Here is a 22739-nt window from a genome sequence, read left to right as displayed (position 1 = left end):
GTATTGGATCAATTTGTTGATTTTAGTTTGTAGAGCTGTAATTTATTTACATTTTGCTCTAAACTCAAATGCTTCGTATGATTTTAATGGCTGCCTGTATAGTGAGCTAGTTCCAATTTCAAATGATGTGAATGTGATTTGATGCCAAACGGGTACCGATATACCATCTTATACGGATATATATGAACATAATAGATTAGATGCATAAATTTGCTGTTTTAAAGGTAATATAGGACTCGTTTTTTTATCCTTTCGTTCAAGCTCGAGCTTAAACTCGAATTACAAACAACGTTGTTTGTGAACAAAGCTTGAACAAACCGAATTCTTAATGAGCCAAGCTCCGATATGAATTTTTCAAAGCTCGTTCATGCTCGAGTTAACTCGAACACTAGTAATCCTTATCAATGTCAGCTCCAACAGACTACAAATCGGCTCGACTCGGCTCGGCTCCTTTACACCCTGCAGATAAAAGCTAGCACAAGTTTAAAGAATTAACCTAATTTTCACAATCAAAATAATTAATTTTTAAGCAAGAGACTATGTCTTTAGGAGTAGGAAAAAATGTGGAAAAGGCGGAAAGGGACATGCCATAAAATGATATAATTGGGTCCAATCAAATGACTACCAGTACCAATACGGTACCTGCCACATGTTTGGCAAAACGCAAAACAACACTGTATTTGAGCGAATGACTTTTTCTGTATCAAGAAAGCCCAAAAGGTAGATGAAATAATGACCAAAAGTCATTGGGCAGTAAAATTCATCTCTTTATTAAAAAGCCTTGAGATAAATACATCGAAAGCTTTTATGGTGGAACTAATCAACTAATACAGCTGCCTTGATCATTTACATTATACACCAATTGTAGAGTACCTATTATGCACCCGACTGTATCTAGTGTAGGCATACCTTATATTTTTTATCACTATGTTATTTTATCATCTCATTTATGAAAAACATGACATTTCATGCATCTATATGCATAGATGTTTTTTTTTTGGGAGGGGATCCCTACATTAAATATTAGAAGGGGGTATATATAGAAAAATAATCTCCATAATAATTTTCTAGTAGTTATACCATAACCAAGAAAATTTAGGTCTAGTGATAAACGTTTAGCCTACTAAAGTAAGCTCGTTAGAGACTCTTTTCAGTGTTCCTTACCATTCTCTCGCACTTTATCTTTAAATTTGCGTGAGGCTTCGATTTAAAAAAAAAATCATAACAGGAAAAAACATTACATTACAGGATTACACCATGGGTTACAAAGTCTCGGTCGATATTAATAGAGGATTAGAGGCCCGCAAATTTTTGGCTATACCCGGGTACAGCCAAAGCTGGCTGTACCCCCATCCAAAACGATGTCGTTTTGTGTTGTTTAAAATGAACATTAATATACTGGTACAAAAATGAACATTTAATATTTCGAAAATGAACATTTATTTATTTATTTGGAATGAACATTTACTATTTTGGAAATGAACATTTATTTATTTATTTGGAAATAAACTTCAAAAATGAACATTTACTATTTCGGAAATGAACATTTATTTATTTATTTGGAATGAACATTTACTATTTTGGAAATAAACATTTATTTATTTATTGGGAAATAAACAATATAGGCGCTTGTAAAAACATAAAAGACCAATGAAGTGAACAATTTCATTATGAACATTAACCATATATTTATTATGAACAAACCAATAAACAAGAAAGAACAAATAATTCAACAAAAAAGAACAAACAATATAAAAAAGAACAGCCAATACTAAAATTATGAACAATTTTATGATGAATTTTAAAGCCAACATGAAATAACAAACAATACAACAAGAAAGAAAAAATACTGGTACAAAAATGAACATTTACTATTTCGGAAATGAACATTTATTTATTTATTTGGAATGAACATTTACTATTTTGGAAATGAACATTTATTTATTTATTTGGAAATAAACTACAAAAATGAACATTTACTATTTCGGAAATGAACATTTACTATTTCGGAATTGAACATTTATTTATTTATTTGGAATGAACATTTACTATTTTGAAAATGAACATTTATTTATTTATTTGGAAATAAACAATATAGGCGCTTGTAAAAACATAAAAGACCAATGAAGTGAAAAATTTCATTATGAACATTAACCATATATTTATTGTGAACAAACAAATAAACAAGAAAGAACAAATAATTCAACAAAAAGGAACAAACAATATAAAAAAGAACATAAAATTCCAGAAAAAAGAACAAACAATACAACAATTATGAACAATTTTATGATGAATTTTAAAGCCAACATGAAAGAACAAACAATACAACAATAAGTTTGATGAATGAATTTAAAAAACAACAAGAAAGAACAAACAGTACAACAAGAAAGAACAAACAATACAAGAAGAAAGAGTAAAAGATTAATGAAGAGTTTAATTATGAACATTAACGTACCATATGATTATTATAAACAAACAAATAAACAAGAAAGAACAAACAATATAAAAAAGAACATAAAATTCAAAGAACAAACAATACAAAAAGAAAGAATAAAAGATTAATGAAGAGTTTAATTATGAACATTAACCATATGATTATTATAAACAAACAAATAAACAAGAAAGAACAAACAATATAAAAAAGAACATAAAATTCCAGAAGAAAGAACAAAAAATACAACAATTATGAAAATTTGATGATGAATTTAAAAAACAACATGAAAGAACAAACCGTACAACAAGAAAGAACAAACAGTACAATAAGAATGAACAAACAGTACAATAAAAAAGAACAAACAGTCGACAAGAATGAACAAACAATATGAGCGTGTCGTTTTTGGGGGGTACAGCCAGAGCTGGCTGTACCGCTCTGACTGTACTCGGGTACAGCAGTTAGCGATTCTTAGAGGCCCATATACCTTTGTTGCTTCCATAAAAATTTTGAAATCAATAGAGGATTAGAGGCCCATATACCTTTGTTGCTTCCATAAAAGATTTTGAAAAAGATATGAAAAAGTTCGCCCACCGTGGGGCTCGAACCCACGACCACAAGGTTAAGAGCCTTGCGCTCTACCAACTGAGCTAGACGGGCTTGCTGACAAATCACGATTTTTAGTCTTCTAGGAAAATTAATAACGAAAGAAATCAAACATCTTTGAGGAAAAAACTAAAATTGAAAACACAGTTTCAGATTTTAATTTTAGTATTCATGAAAAGCCCACTCTTTAATGAACTTAAGGAGAATGTTTAGTGTTCGAAATTAGTTGATATGAACAAGTGTTGACTTAGTTCCTAAAAGCTGAAAAACTCGGCCTTAATAGTAAAAAATTTGGAATACAAAAAATTTAGTGTATGAACAATTAAGTTTTTACAAATAAAGTAAAAAAAAATAAAATTTGGACGAATTAGCTTAAATAAATTTATAACATATTGTTGGCCGGACAATTGCGTCCTTGTTGTTTTTAATATGTCAATAAGTCATCGAATATCATCGTTTTAGTTCAATGATTATTATGTAGAAGTTGTTTAACATTGTGTTTTTCGTTTTAATTTAATTAGGTTTTCATATTTGTCTTCAATTGATAACATGATGAATATATCGTAAAGAAAGAAAATACATGCTCAAATAAAATTTAAATTCTTCCACAACAAAAATTTTAATTGTCAATAAAAGACAAACAAATTAACCAAATATGTGAAAAGCCACGTCGTTGTAAAGGTAAAACCACAACCACGAGATTGAGGGAATTGAATTGAAATTTATTAATAGACAAATTTGTTAAAAAGGATCTTTTATAACCCCAATTTTGCGAGAAATGACCTTATATAATTTTTTTTGTAAAATCACACCTTAATGTAAATTTTTTGGCGAGAAAGGACCTTATATAATTTTTTTTTTTGTGAAATCACACCTTAATGTAAATTTTTTTTGCAAAAGACAACCAAAAGTAATTAGTTTCCGACATTGACTGAATTTTTCCGGCCATTGACTTACACGTGAGAAGCACGTGTGGCTTTATTTTTGCTAACAACACCCAATTTTCCTCCAAAATTCTAAGATTTAAAACCTAAAGTTGAAAAAAAAAATCGAAATAAAATCAAGTTTGGAAATTCAAGACTCGGGAAAATCAGTGTCTTTAGCCAACTTAAGCCACATGTGTTGCTCACGTGCAAGTCAATTGCTGGAAAAGCTCAATCAATGCCGGAAACTTTCCTAAGGACGTTTCTCGCAAAAAAATTTACATTAAGGTGTGATTTCACAAAAAAAATTATATAAGGTCCTTTCTCGCAAAATTTGAGTTATAAAAGGTCATTTTTGACAAATTTGCCTTATTAATAACCATAAACGTAACAAAGTTGAAATACTAGTGCAAGGCTGCAAGCTATGAAAATTAAAACAACTAATTAACTATGCATCGTCTATTGCTTCAGTGTACTCATTGCTCTACCTTCTAGAAGGATATGTTACATACATGATAATTACATCGATAATAAGATAATTACGTATATAATACACATATTAATTATGTAGTTATGTTTGGTAATTTGATTCGAAGTTGGGTGCATCTCTTTGTTGGCACACATGGTTGTTGTCTCTCTTTGCATATTGTTGTTCTTGCATCTTACTTCCGGCGTACAAGTAGTATTATCATCCGACTATTGCCTCTTCCGGCATAACTCCGAATTGCTTTCGTGGATCTTGACCCGAAAACCCTAATCCTTTGTTACCTCCATTATCAAAGACCGAGTTCGGGATATCAACTTGATCACTTCTCTAACATCTCTTGTTCCATTAACTTCATTATCATTATCAATTCAAATTCAGTATCATAAAAGACATTATTTACGGTCCTACGAACATTAAAAATCGTAGTAATTTCTTTATCGTATCCTCCAAATACCCTTCTTTTATTGGATAGAAATCCTATGGAATAATTTGAATCAAGTTAGCTCTACAAGATTCTTCCCAAACATGTTGTGTATCACCTACTATCATAACAACTTGTTGATGAGATAATATCATAACTTGGAACGCCCACCGTCAACCACCTTGTGTGCGTACCCTGGACTCCTGGAGTACCTATGGTGTACAGATATAAATCGAACATCAAACTAACTTGATTAAAAAAATCACAGGCACCCGACTTTAACTTCACCACATAATCATCACTGTTAGGAAATTTAATCTCGTACACAACATTGATAGATTAAATACATTGTCTATGCTCGGAGTTGAATTTCTTTGTTTTCCTTGCATGGATTAACGTAATAAGTAAAGCTTTTTAATCCTTAAGCGCTTTTCCAAGTTATGGTTTCAAAACGAATGCAAACCGTAAGGCTATAGCTCGGACCGATAAGCGGTACGATACAATGTCTGGATCACTGCACTCAATCTTGGATTTGCGTATTGTACACACTTGTTTGCCATGAAAACATGACGAATTATCGAACTTGACTTCTTTCTCCATGATTCCTCGATCTTTTCTTTCTCTATCTTCACCGACTGTAAATAATTCTTGATACTTAACCCTGATTTAGGATTTTCTGTATTGAGAACGAGATCCACTTATTCTACTGGTAAGTTTATCATGAACAACATTGTTGTTCGCTTCTTAGAAATCTAAGTTTCTCCTAAGGCGAGTAGATTGTATCTCGTCTCCTTTACTTTGAATATTGTGCCTAATTATTTACGGCGTTCCCTAGAAAGTGTTATGATTATGTTTTTTGGACATACATTTTTCTCACTTTCTCATAAATCATGATTGCTTTTTCTTACACATCCTACATTTTTTTTCACTTTTTCCTCATAAAATCCCCTTTTATTTATACTTTATCAATAAAGAATTATCTCCAAACAAAACACTTATTTGGAAACGGAGAGAGTACATGCATAAATTCTCCTTTCCAAACCCATTCTCAAATCTATAAATAGTTGCATGGCTAAATTCATTTGGAAAAGGAGAGTGATAAAAAGGGTTTACACATAGTGGGGAGAGAATTGATAAATCAAAGCAAGAGCGGGTCTAGGAATTGGTTGTATGAGGACTTTAAATAGAGCTTACATTTTAAAATTGTGGTGGAGAATGATCCACCAAGAATATAATCTGGCCGTCCAAGTTTTTAATGATAAATATTCGAAGTCCAACAACCTCTTTAGAACCTTCTCTTCGGGGTCCTATTTGTGGAAAGCTATGGGTAGAATGTGGAACCTTTCAAGGACAATTTCGTGGGGAATTGCGGATGGATTTGTGGAAGGAAAACTAGCTTGGGGATAAGCCTCTTAGGTGTTGGTATTGTTAATGCAATACGGATCCCTTTAACATGATAACGCTTGTGGGTCTGTTTCAGTGTTTGTCGTGGGTTATTGGTTTTGGAGTATTGTTTATGAGTTGCGATTTATACCAAATTCCTTATAAATACTCCTTTATTTATTCCAAGATACATACTTAGAGACACATAGAGAAACAAAAAAAAACCCTAAAAAATATTATCTCTCTCATTATTGTCTCATAGAGATTTGAGCAGTTCTTGAAGTAATTCCAGCCTTCTAATCGGGGTACAGAGTTGGAAGTTAGTTGTGTTACCCTTGGGGAGCATTCGTCACTGAAAACGCTTTTGAGATCAATTATTGAGTATTGTGTTCTTTCTTATTATTTTATTGTCAATTTCATGGTTACACGTATTATTTCCAACATTAGGCGGATGATTTCTCGTCCAATACACAAGGGAGATGTTGACTTTACTGTTATTAAACTCATGCTCAATTGTACCCGGGACTTCTCCTCAATCTAGCTCTTTCCCTTTCCTTGATTGTGTGAAGTAACTATGTGCATCTATCCCCCTCTCAAGTCTGTCTTTTGGTAAAAAAGATTTCATGTTTTCAAAAATGTCTTCTAATGGAAAGTTCGATTTCAAAAATGCTATGGCGGTTATTCAAATGCACTCTTCCTCACAAGAGGACTCTTACGATTCCAAAATTCAGATTTTTTATTTGGCTTGCTTTCCTTGATAGATTGCTTCATAATCATACCTTGTTTGTAAGACATGTTGGTCCAACTAATATTTGTACTTGGTGTCAAAATGAACCCGAGAATACTTTATATATTTTTAGGGATTACCCACGAACTAAAGAGATTTGGAGCCACCTTGGGGTTGATGACTCTTTTTTTATCCCCACGGGCGGCATTGGTTGCACTTGATTCTTACCCATAAACCCATCAAATCCACCACTCAAATCAGATTTCCCTTTCTTGGAAAACCCTCTTCCCATCTACTACGTATAATTTAGTACCTTTGAAAACGTCAAAACAACTTCATCTTCAACCACACTCATACCTCCTTAGACAAGTGCATTAAAACGGATATAGTGCCTTTTATCGATAAGTGCACTAGGTCTGTTTTAGGGCAACTATCTAGCCATGCAACTAACGATAAAAATGAAGTGTGTGAAATAGGTAAAGGATAGGTTCCTTGGTGTTTTGTTTAACATAAACATATTGTTTTAGTTTTATTATCTTTTAAAGATATTTTTTTTTGTTTTGGTGTTAGCACTCGGTTCACCCTTAGGGGTAATCCGGATTCGGGGCGAGTTTTGGGTGGATAGGTTTCAGTCCCCTCCCAATTGTTATTGCGGAGGATCGAACACGGGTCCTCTCTACCAAGTTCAGCCTCAATCACCACTGAAACAACAGACAAGTTCAGCCCCAATCACCACTGAACCAACATACAATTACGTGGCGAAATTCAACTTGCCAAAATTTCCTCTTCGACTAACGAGCCGTGGAACTTCATATATGTCTTTACTTTGATGAATGTTATTCATCTTTAAAAAAACATTCCTCTCCTCCATTTCTACATCAATGAGAAGTCCTCTTACGAGGAGAACAGAGATGAGGTCCTATTACTGAGATGAGGGTTTATCCTCTTAATTGTTCATTTTAAAATAATTTATTAAACCTAAATGTATTGCAGAGTATATTTTAAGAATAACCAAAGGTCAAAGTTACTTTCCAAAAATAAAAGGTCAAAGTTAGTTCTCGAAAAGTGAAAGTGGCAATTACTTAGAAACGGAGGAAGTAATGTTCAGGAACTTTTTTTTTTACAAAACACTGTTTATAATATTGATATTCAAACACAAAAAAGTCCCCCATTATAATAGACACAGAAGGCCATAAACACTTCATATATATTTTTTTCAACCCATTAAAGGGATTAAAACATATAACTACAAGAGGCAAGGTATAAAACTACATATCCCCCACCCCCTTCCCCTCACCCCCCAGCTGAGACTACACATGTTACAGTTGAACCATCAGCTCAGCATAGCGATTAGCGAGCGTCATCTACCTTAAAACTATATCTGATAATCCACCCACAGAGACAGAAAGAATGCCACGGATATCCCTAATCGAATTTTATCCCATTTTGTTGGCCATTGCTGCTTGATTCTTCTTTCAACTGCATAGAAAACCATACACCGAGATTATTTACAGATCAAAAACAATTTAGTGTAAAGGTTGTAGCTCCTACAAACTGATCTGTAACATGACTGAAACATGCACTACTGCTACGAAAGTTATGCAGAGCTGCAATAAAACTACAATAACCTTGTTCTGTTCTTATGAGCAAAATTTAGACTGATCAAGCTTTAAACAACCAGGTGAAGTGGATTCGAGTGAGATAAGTTTATATAGAAACTACTGTTAATATATGACTTCTATTAGGGCTGAAGGCCAAATATATATGAAGTATACAAGAGTTTGACAAGACACCATGGTGTACCTTGGCAAGGACCTTCTTCTGGTAACGAAATCCCTGAAAAGACAACGGATAGAAAGGAAAGAGCAGTGAGTATTTAAAGATGAATTGACAAGAAAACTAATAATCACTTGAAACACAAAGCAATCACCTTATCAGTCCCATAGATGTAATCACAGTAGGTGAAGACTGAAGCGAAATTGCTTTGGCTTTGTCCTCCAACGTAATGATGGTAATCATGGTACTCAGCACCACCATAAAATGGGATGTATTTAGTGGGGCTCCATGGAAAGTCATATCTACAAGAAAACAGATCAGCAAATTCATATCAAGATAACGAACAATGAAATGTTTAGCCAAAGTCCCCGACAAAAAAGCTCAAAAGAATCCATTCACAACCACTGTGAGTTTCATGATGGCAAGTAGGAATAATACAGAAAACTTCAAAAGGTGAGACACTAATGCAGCTCGATTAGGAAGTACACGCTATAAACCATCATTTATTTAAGTCTTATATTTAACTCATGGGCTAATTTATTCGGCACAAGAAACCTTAATCATTTTATTTATAAAATCTCATGCCTTAGAAGACAGAAATCCACATTCAAACAAATTTGTAGTTATTGATCAAGGATTAACATACAATCTTATTATTGTTATCTCTACTCTGTTTGCAAAACACTATATTTGTGGTATGGTGGAATTAAGAAAATTCAAGAACTATAATGCTAGGATTCACATCATGACAAAAATTAAATTCATACAACCAAAAGCTAATAACATGTCCTTCAAAAAAGCTAATAACATGTGAAATGCTCCAAAATAAAGTAAAAGAAAACAGAAAAAGGTATACATATGAACCACACTTGTACAACCAAATCTAATCAAGCATATCCAAACCCAGTATGTTGCAAAAAATCATTATGGAGTATTTAACATCATTATATCCTTCTCCAAGAAAAATAGCCATACCTTCTGGATTCTAGACAGGCAAAAAGAGAAAGTAGGTTCAGGATTATGCCAATCAGATAAAGAGGAGATTCAAAATCTTTCTGCAGGTACTCAGGGGAAACTATATTTATTTTCTCCAGTTAATTTCCTCATATAAGCAAATGAAAGGCTAAGTGTTGTACTTCGTCGGTCAATAAGCACCTTCTAAACTGGCAATCCATTGAAACGGGTCTATAATATCTGAAAAAGACCCTAAGAAATCACGATTTCCCCACTTAATGTTCTACAAAACTCCAGGAATATGGTGAAAACATCCCTAAAATTACAATCTATTCCTAGGGATTAGGAATTCCTCAAAGGTTACAATCCCATCCCACACCCTGCTCATGATGGATGATTAGTTGATAACCCCTGATATCTTAAACAGTTAAATGTCCAAAACTATGACAAAAAGTATGTACTCATCAAAGAAGAAGTTTTTGTCTGAAGATGACAAAATGTTAGCAAAACTATGACGATTCATGTTAGCCGACCCCAAATCATTTTGGGACTAAGGCTTTGTTGTTGTTGTTGTATGACAAAATGTTAGCAACCCCTGTGTAGATTTCTCCAGTTAATTTCTCCCCTTTTTACCAGTAACTACACCAATAGAATTTTATAGGACTTAATTACTACACACACAAAACATGTTCCAAGCAAAAATATAACTACTCCGTATATGAACAAGCGGGAAAGGGGCCTGACAACAAACGAGAACCCAAATACAATGAATGTGATTGTGTTGCAATTTCTTTGACAAGCAGCAACACTTGGTACTGAAATCAATGCAGCTAGTAACTAAGGGTAACTATTTCACTCGTGAGGATTCGTAGCAACGAGTCATGGCATGACATGCAAAAACTAACAGATTGAACATATATTTATCAGGGTGTGACTACTTGACTAGGCAAATGTTGCTGGGGACATGAAAGACATGCAATCTGTTATAATACCGAAAGACTGTGTCAATACATATATAGATATATAATATACTAGTACATAGTTACAATGTCAACTTCTATTTTAGGGCCCGAAGAGAACAGTAAACCACATAAATCTAATACTAATACCCACATTCATCATTAAGTCAATGATTAAAGGCTTTAAAGCTAAAGCACTAATTTAACAGTTCATCAATAGATACAGTTAGGAAAGCAATGTGTAATTCAAAAGGTGTACAATGAGTCAAAAAAAGAAATCAGGCTTTTGATTATATTCACAGTGGATAAGAGGCATGGTGCTAATAAAGATCCATTAAATCCAAATCACTTTCTTGATATCCTACTTAGAACATGAAAGAAAAGAAGTGTAAAAGGCGATAATCAACTGTTTAACATCATTATTATGTTAAAATGAATGACCATCACAAAAATGAAAAAAGAAAAGAAAGGAGGGCCATAAGCATGCGTACCCACTATGGGTTTCAATCGCCTCAATCTGTCTCGTAGCAATCCAACACCAAAACGTAATCATGTGACCCGGAACCAATGCAGGGCCAAGAAACGATGGAATCCCAAGGATCAAAATCTCAGCCCAATGTGCATACGGTGCTGCAAAACCAATTGGAGCAGTATACTCATGGTGCACCTTGTGAATGTTCTCGTACCCCCATTTGCAATGTAAAAACCTATGCACCCAATAGTTTGTGTAATCTTCAACTACGAAATATACAGCTAATTGGATCAATATCTCCCACCCTGACGGCAATGGCAGTCCTGTCCTTATCCCAATCAACTGCCACATATCATAATCAATAATTTTAGTTCCCCTGATCATAAGCTATCAATCACTCAATACAAAGAAACAATAAATAAAAAAATTGCAAAATCAACTTCTAATATAGTAGCTTCTATTTTTGTTCAATCTATTACTTTCATCCTCCAATTGCACGAAATTTTGATGATTAGTTTCCACCAATGCAGTAAAAATCAACATTCTCAGTAAAATCAATCCCCGAATCTTATTAACATACATATCAAATTCACACATCAAACACCAATTAACACAAAAAGTTGCCAAATCTAAATCAAAATCACTTGAAACAACTTCCTGATTAACCCGAAAATCGTAATCATTACCACAAACATAAGAATCAGATTATCAATACAACAGTTAAATCAAGCATATGATTAAAAAGCATCAACATGCACCCAACCACAACAAAACTGCTAGAACTTTTCAACAAAATCATCAAAAAAGAAAAAAAAAATCCGCTTCATAAAAGCACAAATTAATTAAAACCCAGCAACACAATTACTCAAAAAATAAGAATTATAAAAAAACAAAAAAACTGACCTGAACAGAAGGATAGGAGACGAGTTGAAGAGGGCCCACAACAAAGAAGAACATCTTCATAACGGTCTTATAACAATCCATGATCTCAGCAAACGATAATCTGACTTTAGGCTGGATTTTGTAGCGCTCGACATTGGCAGCGCGAAGAAGCTCGGCGACAACGAGAGGGATTGGGATGAGAGAGAAAATGACGAAAAGGAAGACAATGTTGTGACAATACAAAAAATAATCTGATTTATTAGCAGAGTAATTAAACCAAAGGGTTTCTGCAAATGTGAGACTTCGATTTAACGCTGCTTCGGCTTCTCCGATTGTAGTGTAAGGCAACATTGTTGAATTTTCTGGAGAGAGAAAAATAGCAGAGTAATCCGTATGATGTTGAATGTTGAATGTTGAATGAATGTATCTGTGTTTTTTTGAGTTTTTTTTTAAAAAAAAAATTTGGTTTTTGTTTTTTTGTTGGATGCTGTTTTTGGTGTGCTGGACTGGGCTGGCAATTGGCAAAGGAGAAGAAGTGATTGATATTTAAAGGAGAGGATCGTATTTAGTGTTTAGGTGGAATATTATGGTGGGAAAGTACAAAGAACTGAGTGAGAGGTTGTCCTTTTCAAAGGGTTCGTCTTGTTCTGTTTATTTTATTTTCACTTATTTTAAGGAAAAAAAATCGATTTAATAGAGTTGTCAAAATAATTATTAATGGATGAAAATCAGATTAATAGTATGGATCTGTATCCGGATTGTGTTGTATACTTCGTATAAACATTAAATATATCTTTAAAGTATGTAAATTTATTCGACTATCATTGTAATTTTGGGTTTTTTGTAAAAAAATATATTTTGAATTTCAGGGTAAACCATCAACCTATTAATGTTTGATAAATTAGCTACTCCCTCCGTCCCGGAATACTTGACCTGTTTTCCTTATCGGGCCGTCCCTTAATACTTGACCTGTTTCTAAAAATGGAAATATTCTAACAATATTATATTATTTCTTACTCCACCCCTATTAACCCACCTACCCCCTACTCCATACAAAAAATAATTAAAAATTCAACCCCTACTCTCCCCCAACCCCACCCCTTCACACATTTCCCACTAACTACATTCAAATAATACCCCACTATCAACTACTACCTATTAAATTAAATAAGTCAATTCAAGTCCCTTAAACTCTGTGCCGGTCAAACCGGGTCGAGTATTCCGGGACGGAGGGAGTATTTTTAAATTGTACTCCGTATTCATTACCACAAAAATATACGGAGTATTAACGTTTGATATACTATTAGCTATTTGACCCCTACAAAAATAGCTACTCCGACACTCCGTATATGAATATGAGGGATCTTTTAACGTACAATTGATGTAGTATGTCCTCCGTAACTTATTAGTAAGGGTTTTGTTAAAAAAAACATTTAAGGGTTTCTTTTACGCATTTGCTCATAATGGACAAGCACATAGACAAATTAATACTTAGTAGTTTTGTTGTACCATGCATAGAGTTATTCATAACAAATTATTTAGCTCTGTATTTATACAAAGTCCTAATGTGTGAAAGGATGCGTATTTCTTCTTTTAATTTTATACACTAAACTGACAAAATCATATTATTAATTGATATTGTTATCAAGGAAAATATATATGCATGTATGCAATTGTAAGTGCTACCTATAAAAAAAAGCTAAAACGAAACATTCTATTGACACATGATTAAATTAATCTTAATTTAAAATGCTTATTCGCAATTATAAGGGTTGCATTTATCGGAATTAAAATCCCTTATTCCACAATACGTGCCACTTTCTTCTTTTTGTTGCAAAATAAAAAGTGATGATCAAATACAATATCAACCTAGAAGAAAGTAACATATAAATGAAATACAAATTGTGGGACAGAATATCCGCATTTCATATATCGTTAACTCTTTTTTTTTAACATGCAAGAACTCTTATTAATGCTCAATAGTTCTACGTTTCGTTTCAAGATAGCCTCTAGAAACTCTAAAGGCCTAAAGGCTATGCATATCTTTTTCCTTTATAAAATGGGGTTATTAGAAACTAGTACTAAAATACAATAGGATTAGTATAATATTGGTAGGATTAGTATAATATTGGTAGTGAAGTAAGGCAAAATGTGAGTAGAGTGTAGTAGTAGGGATCAAAGCTCCTAAAAGAGACAAATGTGGGCCATATGAAATGTTGTATTGGGAGGCAATGCCCAAAAACCTTGAATTTATTAAGTTGGGTGCTCTTATTTTTTAGGGTTGTTGTAATAGGGTGATGGATCATGGGATTGGTGGTTTTAGTAGTTAATTTTATTGTTCATACGTGATGTTTGAGAGCCTTTACCAAAAGTTGTCCTCCCTTTTTCGTTATAAATATTAAACAAAAAATATGTTAATTTGAGATTGGATTTTCTAAGTAGGGGATCCACATGGTTTTTACTTCTCAAGATCTTGATTTGATTATATGTCTAGTTTTAGCAAATACTCCCTTTGTCCCTTAATACTTGTACCGTTTTGACTTTTTACACTATTCACATAATTCACTTTGATCCTATTTTATTTCTAGTATATGAAAATAAATGTTAGTATATAATATATTGTTGGCTTCATCTTAATATATTTTCAAAATATTAATATTTTTATAAGTTTTTATAATATGTTGTTAAAGATATTGGTGGTCAAAGTTGTGCATTGACAAGCGTGTCAAGTCAAAACAGTGCGAGTATTAAGGGACGGAGGGAGTACGGAGTAATTAAAATGATGCTTGATCAAAGGAAATTGAAAGCTACTTGCTAGGTTACATAGGCTTTATTTGGTTGGGAGGAATTGGAAGGAAAAGAAAAGAAAGGAAAGGAAAAATAACGTTTCTTGTATTTGGTTCAAAAAATTATATGGAAAGTGAAAGGAAATGAAGGGAATTGGAAGGAAAGCTCACTGTATAAAAGTTTCACTTTCCTTTCCTCCCAAAATTGGAGGAATTTGGAAGGAAAGAAAAATTAAATCTGTCAAACAAAATATTAAAGCTTAAACTCACGTTTTTTCTTTCCTTCCCTTCTCTTCCTTTACTAATGTTGTACCAAACATGGGATTCCTATCATTTCTTTCATCGTACCAAACATGGGAAAATATATTTTATTTCCTTTCCTTTCTCTTCCCTTCCGTTCTCTTCTCTTCCCTTCCTTTACTAATATTGAACCAAATAGGGCCATAAAGTTCCTCATGCCCCCATATAAAAAAGTTCCTCATGTTTACTATTTATATGCTTTGACCGTAATTGGTAGTATAAATAATAGAAAAACAAATATTAACTTGTGGGATCTCATTGCATTCATTTTATGTACATTTTTATAATTTATACTAATGCGAAATTAAAACTTGTTAGATATTGTGAAACTCCGTGAATTAGAGTGCATTTCATTGATTAAATATATAAGGATAACATTATGAGTCATAATAGAATTAGGTACACTAGTATGACTTAGAAGTCTATATACATCAAGTATCCTAAGAGATTTATATCTCTATCGCACACCCGCAGTCGTAGTGGAAGGAGGTCGTACGCTAAGACTGGATTTGAAATCCAAAAACAATTGTTGAGGAAGACTCTTTGTGAAAATGTCTGCAAACTGATATCGCGAAAGAACATGCAACACCCGTACCTGATCCATCGTCACTTTCTCGCGAACAAAATGGATGTCCATCTTCATATGTTTGGTGTGCTGTTGTTGGACGGGGTTGCTGGATAAATAAATAGCATTAACATTATCACAATAAATAATGGTATCTGACGCATAGAGCAATGTAACTCTAGGAGAAGGTTATGTAACCAATATGCCTCTGCACTTGACCTAGAAAGAGTAGGATGACGCTTAGTAGACCACGAAATAAGATTGTCACCTAAGAAACAACACTATGCTGAAGTTGAATGATGAGTGTTAGGACAAACCCCAATCTGCATCAGTATAAGTAATCAAGCGCAAAGTAGAAATAGGATATAAGTGTAGTCTGAGATCAATGGTGTCTTGAATATAACGCAGGATACGCTTTAATGCATACAAATGAGGCTCCCGTGGATCATGCATAAAAAGATACACTTGTTGTACCGAATAGACAATGTCAGGGCGAGTAAAAGTAAGGTAATGTAGAGCACCTGCCAGTCTGGGGTACTGAGTTGGGTCCGCCACAGGAGGACCGACATCTGCACTAAGCTTTGCATTGGTGTTAACAGGAGTGGCATTAGGCTTACAAGTCTTCATGTCTGCACATTCCAAAATTTTATGTTCATACTTTTGCTGACAGAGAATCATATAAGTAGGATTACGGGATAAAAAATTTCGCAAAAAGTAATTCAGAGGCCCCAAATCAGACATCGAGAACTTTGTTTTCAAATGGAATATCAATCGGCCACACAAAGCATCAGATGAGGTGCACAAAATAATATCATCAACACAAAGTAATAGGTAAGTCATATCTTCACCATGCTTAAAAGTAAACAAAGAGGTGTCATTTTTTGCAATGACAAAACCCATTTGTAATAGAAAATGTGCAAAATATTGGTACCATACACGAGGAGCCTGTTTTAAGCCATAATGCGCTTTGCGGAGCAAGCCGACATAATTGGATCACGTTTGTCTACAAAACTTGGTGGTTCATGCATATAAAATGTTTCCTGGAGATCACCATGTAAGTTGGTACGGACCAACGCCTTGCCATAGCAAGGCTCAAAACGGTGCGAATAGTTGTCGGTTTGACCACCGAGCTAAATGCTTCATCACAATCAACTCCTTTTTCCTGTGACCTGCCATCACAAACAAGTCTAGCTTTGTGCCGTAGAAGGTCACCTTTATCATTTCCTTAATGAGAAAAAATCCACATGCAATTAATAATATTCACCTACGTAGGTTTAAGCATCAGATCTCATGTCCCAATATTAATTAAAGCACCATATTCATCTTGCATCGCCACATTCCAATTATGGTCAGTCAAGGCAAGCTTGTGATTTTCGGGAACGAGTGAGCAAGTTAGGAGCGGACCAGTGGGTTGCATAGTGAGGCCATATCTTGGGTTTGGTTTAAAAATTCCGTGTTGGCTACAGGTGACTCGAGGTGATGGAGGCGGGGGACGAGTGGCCTGAAGTGGTGCAATACCACGCGAGGAGGGAGGGGTGTACCCATGATATTACTATGATGATACTCCCTCCGTCCCAGATTAGTTGTTACTTGTTACACTTTTCTTTTTCATCCGTCCCAGATTAGGTGTTACACTTCTAAATTAGGAATGGCCCCACAATTATTATATTGTCTCTCTTTTCCCACTATTTTTTTTTCCTCACACCCTCTCTCATTCAACTAAAAAAATACATCTACTAACTCCTATCACATCTACATTTTCAATAAAGTAACAATTGATAACTAAACAACCACTTACACCTAAAACTTTATGCAAAAGTAAGTGTAATGACTAAATTGGGACGGAAGGTGTTTATTAATATTACGATCCTATGTTAATAAGACAAACGAACAAACAATTCTAACAAAATAATTCGAATATGGTGTACGCAAAGAAAATAAAAGCGGAAGACGTAGTGAATAAGCGTACCACTATTCCCAGAAAATAAAAGACTAATAAATTTATGGAAGCTTGATCTACCTTAGCTGTGATACCATGTTAGATGTTGAAAACTACGGACTACCTATTCGATCATTACTACCCTAGCTTCATAGTTGGAAAAAAGAAGTCCCGATAGAATAATTAGAGTATCAATGATAATCTTGATTCAATGATTAAGTAAGCAAAAGGTCTTGCGTGCACAAGGTGTACAATAAATTTATTGTACACCAAGATAACTTTTACCCAATTTTTCGTAACTTTAACTAAGTTTTGATTAATTTTTATATTAGTAAAAAAAGTTGATAGATAAACATTTTAAAGAGTTCAATGATTAATTTTATACATTATTATAGATTTTGAAGAAATAAGTTTATTTAAAATGAAAAAATTTATCACTAAAAAATAGATAACTTTTACATATATAAGCTTAACTTTTAAGCATTTTGAGTTAACTTTTACTCCGATGTACAATATTTATTGTATAATTCTTGTAAATAAGAATTTGTGTTAAGTAAGACAAGGCACGTATCCTTTATGCAAATGATATTTTGACAATAGCCTTCGTCGAATTTAATTTTTGTTGAAAGAAAAATAACATTATTTGAAGACTAAAACAAAAGGGTTACGGAAAACATAAGGGTTGTATGGACAAATGTACCTGAAAATTTGTGGTGTCTTTCACCACCATGTGACAAACACACGTGACATCTACATAGTATAATGCTTACTTTAGAAGACTTTTAGCCAAAATGTCCCATAATCTTTTGAATATGAAGTATGTATTAAAATACAATCCAAACTCCAAATGTCTGTTACTTTGTTCGTTGAGCCACAAATCAAATTGGTCCATATTATAATGTGAAGAATAGCTAATTAAAAGTTGCCACTAATTAACAGTTGAAATAAGCCAAGGGTTAACCATGCTAATGGCCACATCACACCTTTAAACCATTAACCATCTTATAATTTCATAATAAAATTTGTGGCTTTTCTCTCGTGGTCTTGTAGTAGTTGAGAATCATCATTTGGAGATTTTCATATTGCACTTCGATTAATTAACCACATATGGGAATTGGGGTCCGTGTTGCGAAAAGACTCTGCTACTTTTCATTGTGAATTATTAAAAACTAGTTAGAACCATTCACAAAAGTATGGTCTAGAAAATATGTAATTACAAGTTACAAATGGAGAGGGGAATTCAAATTTGTAACTCTGTAATAAATTAATTAAGTATCAAATGTTTCAAAATCTAACTTATAGGCCATGTTCAATTAGGATCGTAGATTTAATTTTTTGAGCAAAATGATTTTTTCGATACAAATTAGCTTGTTGACTTTTTTGAAAAGTTATTTAGGCGTTATTAGAAGCTGTTTGGAAGATTTTTTTTCATCCAAAGTGGTCTTTTACAAAAAGATCATAGGAGGAGCTTTTTGAAAAAAAAATTAGCTTATTGGATATTTTATAACTGAAACAACTAACTGTTAATAACTATATTTTGAATTATGAAAACGTAAAATACAGAAACTAGATTAGGGCGAATTAATCTATGTCCTTAAGATAATATTAGCCCCCGCTATACTGTTGATGGGATTCAAAGCTAATCCACCCCCAGTATTCCCTAATCACGAATGGAATACAACAAATTCAACCATTCCCATGAACATGTATTTTGGAAGAAACTGACATTCTGAGAAATATGAAAAACGTAATTAATAACATTAACCTAATGCATTAGATTAAATAGGAAAACCAATATGACAGTTACTAAATAATTTCCCTTGGTATTATCCTATTTAAAATAATTAATTAATTAATACCGAAATATTAATTAATTAATAACCGCAAAAAAAATTAATGTTAAGTATGTCATGTCATTAAATGGATCGTGCAAAGTGCTAAAGTGTTAAGTATTGATTGATAATATATAATTATATTACCAACCTAGTACTAGCAAACCAACCTCAATACTCCACTTGGCTCAATAACTTAAGTCATCTCATATTCAATATATGAAGGACATGAGTATATTTAAGGCAAATTTGCTAAAAAGGACCTTTTATAACCCAAATTTTGCGAGAAAGGACCTTATATATTTTTTTTTTGAAATCACACTTTAATGTAATTTTTTTGCGAGAAATGACCTTATATAATTTTTTTTGCGAAAGACAACCAAAAGTAAGTTTCCGGCATTGACTTGGCTTTTCTGGGCATTGACTTTCATGTGAGAAGCACGTGTGGCTTTATTTTGCTAACCACACCCAATTTTCCTCAAAAATTTTAAGCTTTAAAATCTAAAGTTGAAAAAAAATCGAAAAAAAATCAAGTTTGAAAATTCAAGACTCGGGAAAATCAGTGCCTTTAGCCAAGTTAAGCCACACGTGCTGCTCACGCGCAAGTCAATGGTCGGAAAAGCTCAATCAATGGTCGAAACTTCCCTAAGGTCCTTTCTCGCAAAAAAAATTACATTAAGGTGTGATTTCACAAAAAAAAATTATATGAGGTCCTTTCTCGCAAAATTTGAGTTATAAAAAAGTCCTTTTGGACAAATTTGCCTATATTTAAAGACAACCAAAACATCATATTTCTTCCATATATGCGGGAGTACTCCTACACACATAAATTAAAGACTACTATCTAACACTAACAAGTATTTACCAAACAACTACTCCGATAGTCAAATCAGCTAACATCTAACAGCTTATAACCAGACAAGCTTCTATACATGGTCAGAATCTCTTTTGCCCTAAGCCCACTAAAAATTATTCATTGCTCATTTCAAATTTTCAACTGTATGCTCTTTGACCTTGTATGGCATACAGAAGCCATGATGTTGCCTTACAAAAGCCGTACTAGAGTAAAATAATTTAGCATGCGCGGGGAAGTTAAGTTATGGATTTTGCCTTATTGGGACATAATCGTGCTTAGAGTAGCATGCATATATTTTGTGTTACTGGATTTGACATCATTTTCCACGTTAATTTGGAACGAATGGATTTAATTTCACTAATAAAAGTAATTACAGTTAATAATAATAGTAATAATCCACTGAATTGTACTTTAATTTGGAGGAGAGTGGTAGTAACAAATATAAAGTGGCATTAATAACATTGGGATCCGATTGATCGATCATAATTAACAAAAACAAAGTTGGTCCAACCAAATCAAATCAGGCCTATCATTATTGGATAATTTTTGTGTTTTTTTTTAATAGATAATGATGAGATTATCCAACATCTCGTTTTCTATGGTCAGCTTCCAATCATCTTTAGTTGCCTCAATGCTAAAATCCCCAAGAGGCATGCTTACTTCCCGCTTTTCAGGAGAGAAGATAAGAGACGGTAGAATTTGTGAAAAGGCATATATCCAATCTTCCCTTTCCCCAATCAGCTGGGAGTTACATGCATATTTAGCTATATATGGAATCGTGAAAACGGTTTGACTTGACAAAATAGACCTGATTTAAATTAACCAAATCCAAATGATCTAATTGCATTTGGATTATCGAGATTATATTTGAAATTGTGTGTTTATTATTTATATATGGCTCAACCTGAATATAAAAGTGTAAAATATTGGTTACTTTCGTGCATGATAAAACAATTAACTAATTACCATATGTTATGACACCTGACCCGTTCCATTACTCAGATCATCACATGTGTATAGAAATATGACCTTGGTAGAAATGGCTCAAACTCAACCAAAATCAGACTTAAGTTCAGATAATAGTAGTTCAGGAAAAATACGGTTACTCAAATACATTTTATTACTAAAACTAAATCCTAATAGTTTTAATAATTTCATAAATAATAATTGTGAAAATCAGATGAATAGAACGCACTTTAAGCGTCGTCATTTCTGAGTCCTAATGTAAGAGTTAGGATATGTTTAGATAAAGATGGTTGTGGGTCGGGCCGGTACAAAGCCCGACCCGACCAGGCACGAAAAAAGCCAGCCTGGTACGAGCACGAAAAAAGCACGGCCCGACACGGGCACGAAGTCGTGGGCCATGGGGCGGACTTGTGCCTTAATTTTTTGGTAAAAGTACGATAAGTCGACAAAGCACGTTAAATTTAGTAAAATTGTCCTTTAGACACGATGACCGGCCCGACCCAACCTGAAAGCACGTGGGCTTGGGCCGCTCCTAGGTCATGTCTTGAACTTTTCGGCCCGATACAATGTGGACATGGTGTAAACTCATCATCATGATACTGTGAACTTGAAATATATGATGAAATTTTATTTACTGGTTAAATTAAAGCAGTTTCTTTTTGACTAACACTGTGAACTCATCATCATGATTATCATTATACGTTATAGATTCTTATTTGGACCCGTTATTAAATCATGAGTTATGATGATCCAAGATGGCTCTACTTCTGCCAGGTTATCAATGTCATGCGCCCGTTTAAGCAGCATATCTACTACCTATATTTCAGGCGATGGTGATCAAGTTTAAGCAAAATAAATAAATTAAAGGACATAAGACATATTTCGTCCATTTTTTTACTAGCACCATTTTCCTTTTTGAAAGTTGCATATAATTGGTATTAAAATTAAATATCACTTGAATCAAACAACCCTAGTGATAAACTTAACGGACCATACACAAGCTTATACAAGAGAAGATATTGACCATATATAAGCTTGACAGGGTTCCATAATGAAACCACTTGTTGACATGTAGAGTAGCCTACCAATCTTATATATGAGTCAATTTCCCCCTTTTGTAAAACCGGTAGTTACTCATAATCTCATATATACTTATTAATCAATATAGGAAAATTTGCTAAAAATGATCTTTTATAACCCAAATTTTGCGAGAAAGGACCTTATAATATATATATATATATATATATATATATATATATATATATATATATATATATATATATATATATATATATATATATATATATATATATATATTGTGAAATCACACTCTAATGTAATTTTTTTTGCGAAAAATGACATTATATATATATATATTTTTTTTGAAATCACACCTTAATGTAATTTTTTTTTGCGAATGACAACCAAAAGTAAGTTTTCCGGCCATTGATTTGCACGTGAGAAGCACGTGTGG

At 33.3% G+C, this 22739-nt stretch overlaps 2 protein-coding genes and 1 non-coding gene across 3 annotated transcripts; all 3 read right to left on the bottom strand.

Annotated features, from left to right (window-relative positions):
- Window positions 1-3018: 3018 nt before the first annotated feature.
- Window positions 3019-3091, bottom strand: TRNAK-CUU (transfer RNA lysine (anticodon CUU)). The gene has a single exon. It is a non-coding gene; the product is annotated as a tRNA-Lys (tRNA).
- Window positions 3092-8033: 4942 nt separating this feature from the next.
- Window positions 8034-12548, bottom strand: LOC110784397 (methylsterol monooxygenase 1-2). Its single transcript, XM_021988852.2, has 5 exons — window positions 12043-12548; window positions 11159-11481; window positions 8909-9056; window positions 8782-8814; window positions 8034-8457 (listed from the first exon to the last, which is right to left on the bottom strand). The coding sequence occupies exons 1-5, from the start codon at window positions 12370-12372 to the stop codon at window positions 8404-8406; spliced, it is 888 nt and encodes a 295-aa protein (XP_021844544.1). The 5' UTR covers window positions 12373-12548; the 3' UTR covers window positions 8034-8403.
- A 3016-nt stretch (window positions 12549-15564) lies between these two features.
- On the bottom strand, window positions 15565-16572 carry LOC110784318 (uncharacterized mitochondrial protein AtMg00810-like). The gene is made up of 3 exons (XM_021988756.2): window positions 15990-16572; window positions 15871-15940; window positions 15565-15781 (listed from the first exon to the last, which is right to left on the bottom strand). The coding sequence occupies exons 1-3, from the start codon at window positions 16570-16572 to the stop codon at window positions 15565-15567; spliced, it is 870 nt and encodes a 289-aa protein (XP_021844448.2).
- Window positions 16573-22739: the final 6167 nt, after the last annotated feature.

Source organism: Spinacia oleracea, chromosome 6 (assembly GCF_020520425.1).
Source record: "Spinacia oleracea cultivar Varoflay chromosome 6, BTI_SOV_V1, whole genome shotgun sequence".
Lineage (NCBI taxonomy): Eukaryota > Viridiplantae > Streptophyta > Magnoliopsida > Caryophyllales > Amaranthaceae > Spinacia > Spinacia oleracea.
Note: the sequence above shows the minus strand (reverse complement) of the source record. Positions and strands in the feature narration are given on the sequence as shown.